Raw genomic sequence first — 8,835 nt, 5'->3', positions numbered from 1 at the left:
CTTCGTTCTTTTCTTGGAAGGTGCTAACTGAGATTCTTACTGTGTAGGAAGAAAGAGCCTTTCCGAACTCGTACATTTGCCAATTTGTGTTTGTCCAAAATACACAAAAGAATCACTATAACTAAAAAAAATTGATTATATGAAGCCTAAGGTTGGGAACTCTGATCCTTTTAGTGTATTTTCTTTTAAGATGGACAATAGGCAGCCAAGACATTTAAAATTAAATAAATAAATTGAAGTATTTTCTGGCATAAAAATAATGCCCCTATTCGAAGAAATACATGTGATATTTGATTTTGTTTATGTCATTTCTACATTGTTTTACTTCCTCCAATCTACCCACTGGTGTAGCAGCTAATGATTCCATAACCTCTCAAATGGGGTCAAAATTGTGTTTGATATGGACACTATACATTAATCAAGTGCAGCTTTATTTTTTCGACCAGTTAATGGCTTGGGCAGGCCATCAAAGATTGGTTTTCCGATGGCTGCAGTTGAGAGGGCCTGCATTGAGGTTGACCAAATGGATGAGGAGCCACTGTTATCTTGATCATGTAAACAGGACGTACTTGATGATTTCCTCACCCTGGATGAACCTTCATTTAGTGTAGTATCCACCATACCCATTGCCACAGGACTCGAACCGTTTTGATCAGAATCAGATGCCAAATTAGTTCGGCTAGCTGCTTTCTGTCTAAGAGCTAAGCCCATTCCAGTTCTTGATGGAAGAACACCAGGGCTGCTATTATCCTCCCTCAGAAGCAGCTCTGGTATCCTGGTAAAGTCCGCTACAGATTTCTGACGTCTCTGGACAAGATTGTAATTCCATTTACTGGAGTCAACTTCCCTGGTTAATGCAGCTGATGTCTCATTTGATTTTTCCATAATCTCTTCCAAAATTACATTGACCAAGCTTTTAGATTTCCGGTGATGGCTGAGAGGTCTGTCAGACGTAGGTGAGTTTCTGAAGTAACCATCTTCTGAGGGAGTTGAGGATCCTTTAAGTCCATAGTAACCCTGTAATGAGCTCATGGCTAGTGAGACCTTCCGTTCAGATGACTTCATTTTCAGTGATGGGAATGAATCAAGCAGATCATGGTGTGCCTGAGTAGTAGGAGAATTGTGATCTGAATATCTGAAAGAGACAACATTCATGGCCATAAGTGATTTAAATGCTAATCGGAAAGAAATCACAAGGTAATGATGATATAAAAAAAAAATGTTGAAACCAACATAAAAAGTGCATATTATAGATCTATTTTCTTTAATTACAAATTCTTCTGAAATTTCTACATAAGCCCCTAATTCCCGTTCACAGAATTTCATATGCTAAGAAATTAATACAAATGACAGGTTAAAGTCATAACAAGGTCCAGAGGATACCCAATTACAGTATAATTAAGTTAAACTGCAATTCTTAGATAGCAAGTTTAAACAAAAGCAGCATTCAAGAAACAAAGCAATATATCTTCAACCTAGCAGAACAAATTTCAACACTATGATGAGCAATATTATCCACCATGTAAATTTCCTATGACCGATTAACATTACCAACCCATTTTACACTGCATCATTATAAGCAATCGCTATTGCCATAACCATTGCCATATTTATTCTTAAGCATCCATCAGAAAACATATTCTGTAACCAAAACCAATATTAAGCCTGTTGAACAAATAAAAAACTGGCACTTCAAATGTAAGGTTAATTCACAGTCATCAAAATGACAAAATTTTTAAAACAAGTATAGAGGATTCATCAATAGTAATTATCTAGAAAGCGAGTACACAGACATATGATAGAAGAAAACAGAGGAGCCATACATAAAGGAAGAAAAAAACATGATAAATAGAATAACAGCAATCTCAATGATATTATAGAAACAAGAAACTAAAAACAAACTGACCTAATGATGGAAAAAAGCTAAGGATTTAATTTTGCTCAATTACAGCATACAAAATGGTTTTACAATGACAGCAAGTACAATCTTAAAACTACAGCATTGAATTTCATTCTAAATGTATTCTCAGTTTCTCACCTTAACCTTCATTTTCTGCTCAGGCTGTACAAGCATGCCCAACAGATACACGTAACCAAAGCACAATAAATTACTCGGCGTTTAACATGAAACATGCCCAAAATATCAAACTCCCCTATGAAAGCTCATATAAGGTAAGAAATCAGAAATTCCTCCCCCACCACCTCCCTTTTGATGTATACAAGATACTCTTCTCAAATATTTCAGTAGCACCAACATGTATGAGGCAGCATTTGACACACAACTAAAACATAATGGAACATTTTTTATTACATTCTCCTTAGCTCCACCCTTTAAGTGGAACCAAAATATACTAAATGACTTAAACTTACGTCCCCTATTCTGTACTCTTTTTAAGATACACCAAATATAGAACATGACCTACATGTGATGCTCTGTCCCGGCCTAAAGTGTTCACCAAATGCTCCCTAAGACCTAGTTTCTTGTATTTAATGCTTTTCCTTGATCCAACAAAGATAAACATACCCAGGAGTACTGGAACCATTTGATAAACAAGGAGATGGAGGGTGTCTTCCAGGTAGCGGAATGTGGAGAGTTTTAAGAGCAAACATTTGATGGTCTGTAACAAGGCTATTCAACCTTTTGACATCTGCAACCTACAATTTTCCAAATAAAATAGAGCTGAAGAAATTACATTTCATTGCACAACTCAAATTGATAAAAGAAAAAACTTCAGAAAAAAGAATTCAGCACAGTACTCCCACCAAAAGTGGTGCCGGAGAAAGGCAAGCAAAACGATAAACAGTTCAGCAAACACTCGGAACCGACTAAACCAATAAATCGACAAGGAAATAATATCAATGCAACGAAAAATACTACAACCATTTAAAAACAGAAAACAATGTGAGTTTTCACCATTATTAATAGTATCTCTTCCTCTTACTTTTGCCTCAAATTTCCTGTCATTTAACTTTTTTTCCTACACAAATGATGACTCTGACCCAAACGTCTCAAGAGGAGATCATATCATATCATATCATATCCATCTGCCAAATCCTAATTCAATATCCCCAGGCACAGTTTCTGATCAGAATTGAAATTTCAACTAGATAATCCAAATAACAAAGCTTTGCATCAAAAGTCAAGATACGTTACCAATCAAACCGCAATTCTGATTAGGAAACATCAAAAGCACCTAAAAAACTATATCTAAGTTTTCTCATAACATAGGCTGCACCCACATCACACGCCACAAAAACTATGTGAATTTGACTCATTTATAGCACCCTTTCATCATCGGATTCCCTCTAGCGTGAATTTGACTCATATAGTACCATTTAATCACAAAAATTTCCGCTGGCATGAATTTCACTCATTAGCGACCCTCTCTCATCATTAAATTCGTCCTTGCATGAATCCGACTCACACGGTACCTTTTATTCATCAAACCCCAACTTCCGTGAATTTGACTGATATATGACACCCTTTGATCATCAAATTTCCCTTTGGACGAGTTTGACTCATACCCTAACATCTTACACTCAGCTCCCTAGAGAGGGCAAAACACGCGCGTGCACTTAAACCATCCGCAACACAATTTCCAATAGTTTCTAAGCAATCAGAATCAAGCTGATACAGAGCAGAAATTATAAAATAAACAAGTAAATAAAAGAAAAAAAAATTAAACAATAAAAGTACCTCAACACCATACTTGATAGCGACACCAGCCAATGTATCGTATTTGGAAACATGGTGTTCAATGTATCCAAGTCTGGGAGGCGAAGAAGACAGCGAAGAAGGCTTAGCAGGACTACGTTCTGCGCTGGGTACCTCTCCGTCGTAATCATCACACACAAACCTATCGTAAAAGTATCCATTGGTGTTACCATTGTTATTGCTATTGATATTGCAATTCTCTTTCCACTTTTCCCTTTCCATCGCGTATTTTCAACCCACGCTTCAACATCGCAAACCCATTTTCACATGAATTGGAATCGATCAATCGATTGATCAATCAATGAACGAACAAACGAACGAACGAATGAATCCCGCTTCGTTCGAATTCACGGATCTGTGTTTGTCAGCGTTTTCTTCCTTTTTCTCGGAAAACGAAGGAAATTTGTTTTCTCTCTCTTCTCTTTCTTTTCCTCAGTTTTAGTTATTTAGATTTTTTTTTCTCCAACGTTTTAAATAATAAATACTCCAATTAATATTAAATTAAATGAGAGAAACAAGTTTTTGGGGAAGAAAAACACAGGATTAGAATATAGATTTTCAGTCATTAAAATCTTCTCTAGATATTACGTGCTAGTTTGGCCTTAGTTTTTTTTTATAGTGTTGACAATATAATTAGTGATAATTTTAAATTCTCAAAATTTAGATTAACGAATAATAATTTAAATAATACACAAAATTTAATAAAACAAATGGGAGATTATAGTGATAACAAAAAAATAGGTTTTTTTTTAAAATGGTGTTAGTTTTTTTATACAAAATATGAAAATGGGCATATTTAAAATAAATTTACCGATTATGGGTAAGTCGTGCACAAACCAAACGAATTTCAACTTATTTAATTTTCAAAATTAAATATCGCGTCGCGTGTGTACACTTTTTCTTGCTAAAGTCGTGAACTAGTTGCAATATTTTTTTTTTTAACTTAGAAGATGTGTGTAATCAATAACCAACACTATTTATAATTTGCTATGACATAATCTAATAATTTTTTTATTGAGTTAAATAATTATTTTTCTTTAAAAAAAATAAAAAATATGCGTCTAATAATAATCAAAAGAGTTTAATTTATACACACTATCACTATAAAACATCACAAACGTCTAATGAAATTTTACAATGACAATAAATATATATATATATATATATATATTAAATTAATAAAATAATAGTAAATCTTATTAAATATGATAGTCAAAATTATGTTTATGGTAAAGTGAATTGAAAGAGATATATTAGTTTTATATATGAAATGGATAATTTCTTAAGGATAATGTATTTGGATAAGTTGTTATTGGATAAACTATTTTATTGTAAGTCACTTTTAATAGAGTTATTACTTAAAAATATTTTTATTTGTTTGAATGAAATCGATATTTAAGTGATGATTTTAATTTTTATATATTGATTATAAAAGTATAGTTAATTTTTTAAAACATAAAAATAATATATAAAATACTTATTAATATATAAATTAAATTTAATAACATAATTAATTAAAATTATTTATGTAATTAATTATTTCTTGTTTTATACATCAACAATTTTTATATTTTTTTCGCTTAAAGTATGTTTAAAATACTATGTATATTTTACAATTAGTTAACAAACATAAACTTCTTAAATATTTACCATAACTTATCTTTATTTTTTTTTATTATTTAATTACATAATAAAAATTCACTTTAATCAAATAATGCCTAAATTTTAACATCATAATTAAAAATTTATCATCTTAAAAACAAATATGTGAAAAACTAGAAAATGACTTTAGAACACCAGTGGTTGTTATAAAAAGGAAACACTGTGATATTTTAATAATAAAATGTTTTATTATAAATCGAATTTTAATAGACATTTTATTATTTTAAAATACATTATATCTAGAAATCACTTTTCTATATTTCTCTGTCTTCTCTCTTCTTGTTCTTACTCTGTGTTCAATTGTGCAAAGATCTAAGGTCATAGGATTGATCCTCACGACGAACTCTTTTCATCCCTCCAATCAATTTCTTCATTTGAGTAAGTTGTGTTTCTACCTTTTCTTAGACTCAAATATGGTTTTCTCCCTGCAAGTAAGCTTTTTCTGGTTGCATGCGTCCTTAGAGTCTTTATTGTGATTCTCCGTTGATCAGTGACCATAATGGTATGACTTGATCATTTTTGTGATGTTTCTATACGTAAATAGAACATCCTATTGAGTTGAAGGTGTTTCAGTTTTTTAGAATTGTCACACCAGCCAGGTAAGGGAAGTTGGTTAATTACAATTCATTGTGTTACTTGAATAATTAGAGTGAAACTGCAATATGGAACATTTGAATGTGATATGCGATTTGAATTTATTGGTTTAATCGTATGGCTTTGTGTATGGTTTTTCTTGTTGTGTTAGACAAAATGTAAATATGAGAGAATAGTTGATTGTATTCTGATCTCAATGATGTTGTAAAAGCTGACAAATCACAAACAAAATAGTACTTCTTGAGGCATGTATATTCACTACCCTTAAGAACTTGTTCGTGGTGTGTTGCTCAAACCCCCCAAGATACAACAGGAACTTCCTGGATTTTCCAAGGATCTTATAACCAGCAAGAATATTTCTTAAAATAGTAAGTAACCCAAGATAATAGAAGAATAAATAAAAGGAGAGAGAAGAAAGCTTGAAGAAATAAGAGAAGATAATATGAGATGTGTGTTTTAGAGGAAGCACAAGACACCTATTTATAGGGGTAGAGAGGGGGGTTGAGATGGGCTAAAATTCCCACAACCTGTGGTGGATACTTAGTAACAACTCAACAACAGTAATATATTTTATAATGACCAAATCAAAACGGCTACAACAACGTTCACATGTTTGCAATATAATTAAAAGCTTGTTTTGTTAACAATCCCCCACATATTGCAAAAGGCAAGAAAAGGAAGTTTGAAATAAGAAAATCGAGTCTCATATAAGATGTAATGCATCAGAGTTGGTATAGCAAGCTATACAAACCAATCCTAGATTGAGAAACTTAACACATAGTGTAAGTGGCATAGCAAGCTATATGAACCAAAGACACTTGATGTGTATTAATGGTTTATCAATCACAAAACACCCTCATAATCCTAGTTATTATCTTTGTGTTGCACTTACTCGACCATATGTGTGCTCGATATTCATGAGTGCTCTAGAGATCATGTAAAGATCTCATACAAGTGGTCCCACTCGATACCCATAGGTGATTTCATCAAGTGTATTTTGCAAATCATACACCAATCGTAAGGGATATGAAAATCAATTAAGTGCTATCAGAACTAACAAGTGACTTGTTTTTACCCATATGAACCTTATTCATGGAATCTCCAATCACAAAGGTTGGGTTACTATCACTTGTTTGTTTGCATGTGACTTAAGTCTCATTGTCCTCAATGTTTCTAAAACCATATTTCCTCCCAAGGGTTTTGTTAGAGGATTTGCCAGACTTCGTTCTGACTTTATATAATCAATGGAAATAGTTCCACTCTTTAGCAGGTGCTTCACCAAATTATGTCTCAATTATATATGTCTATTATTTCTATTGTAGTTTTTTTTTTGTTATAGCTATTGTCGATTGACAATCACAATGTATAGACACGAATGGGGTTGTTTTCATTCCTAGAGGAATGTTTACTAATAGGTTTTTCAACCACTCAGACTCATTACCAGCCATTTCGAGAGTAATAAACTCAGATTTCATTATTGATCTTGCAATAATTGTTTGCCTGACTGGTCTCCATGTAATTACACCACCTCAAATTGTGAATATATAACCACTAGTGATTTTGTCTCATCTGAATCAGAGATCTAGTTCGCATCATTGTACCCTTCTAGTACAATGGGAAATCCATTATATTCAATGGCATAATGAACCTTTTAAGTATCTCATAAGTTTTGCAAGTGTATCCCAATGTTCCTAATTAGGACATTGAGTGTACCTACTCAGTCTACCTACTACATAAGCAACATCAGGTCTTGAAAAGCTCATTAAGTGTAGTAAGCTCCCAATTATTTGTGCATACTAAGGTTAAGAAACAGATTCTCCTATATTTTTCATTAATTTAGAGCTAGCATTACTCACCAATTTAAAGTCATAATATCCAAACTTTCTAAGAAATTTCTCAATATATTGCTCTTGGGATAGTAATATACTATATCCCTTCCTTATGATCCTAACACCAAAAATCACATTTGTTTCACCCGTGTCTTTCGTTTCAAATTTAGATCCTATAAACAATTTAGTTTTAGAGATTATATCAATGCATGTACCAAATATTAACATGTCATCCACATATAAACATGCAATGACACCAAAGTGTTCATCCATTTATGAACACTTTGGTGTATCTAGAATAATCATCTACAAAAGTTACAAAGTAATTTTTACCACCTCTATACATGGTTTGTTTTAAATCAACTTGATCAATATGAATTAACCCTAACAATTCGGTTTCATGTTCTACATGATAACAATTTTTCTTTGTTATTTTAGATTCTACATATATATGACATTTACCATTTTGTTTATCATGCATATTAATTAGTCCTAGTCATTGCAATTTTATAACATACGAAGAATTCACATGTCCTAATCTAGCCTGCCACATACCATATGAGTCAACTATATCAGCAGAAGAATATGATTCATTAATAATTTCTAAAATATTAAGTACAAAAAGACCTTGATCACAATATCACTTCCCCACAAAACAAAATTTATTTTTTGTCATTACAATCTTGTCTTATTCAAATGAAACTTTAACCGTAACTTTTCCCAGTAGTACTATAAAGATTAGATTAACTCTATTAGAGAGCACATGTGGCACATGTAGCACATTACTCAAGGACAGAATCTTCCCATATATGAGTTTTAGAAGAACCTTTCCTTTTCATAGGACATGAGTTGTCCTGGAATCACAAAAATAAATGTGTTTTCCTCCATCCTCTACACAAGTGTAGGAGGTAAAGACACTTCATTTTGCAGTTATATGTTTGATAGCACCAGAGTCTACCACCCACTAACTCACACTAGGCATAAAATTTACTTGCGAAACAATCGCAACTATAGTATCTTCCCTTTGGACTATAT

The 8,835-nt window shown here is 32.5% G+C and overlaps 1 protein-coding gene across 2 annotated transcripts; it reads right to left on the bottom strand.

Annotated features, from left to right (window-relative positions):
- Positions 1–213: 213 nt before the first annotated feature.
- On the bottom strand, positions 214–4,157 carry LOC114173994 (uncharacterized). 2 transcript variants are annotated; one of them, XM_028058712.2, is made up of 3 exons: positions 3,698–4,157; positions 2,525–2,655; positions 214–1,135 (listed from the first exon to the last, which is right to left on the bottom strand). In XM_028058712.2, exons 1-3 carry the CDS (start codon positions 3,935–3,937, stop codon positions 415–417), a joined length of 1,092 nt encoding a protein of 363 aa, XP_027914513.1. In that variant the 5' UTR covers positions 3,938–4,157; the 3' UTR covers positions 214–414. The 2 variants fall into 2 exon arrangements, with proteins under 2 accessions (XP_027914513.1, XP_027914514.1); XM_028058713.2 differs by lacking the exon at positions 2,525–2,655.
- Positions 4,158–8,835: the final 4,678 nt, after the last annotated feature.

This window comes from Vigna unguiculata, chromosome 2 (assembly GCF_037176805.1).
Source record: "Vigna unguiculata cultivar grain cowpea cultivar isolate G323 ecotype 2 chromosome 2, ASM3717680v1, whole genome shotgun sequence".
Classification (NCBI taxonomy): Eukaryota; Viridiplantae; Streptophyta; class Magnoliopsida; order Fabales; family Fabaceae; genus Vigna; species Vigna unguiculata.
The sequence above is the reverse complement of the archived record's forward strand: the minus strand, read 5'-3'. Positions and strand labels throughout refer to the sequence as shown.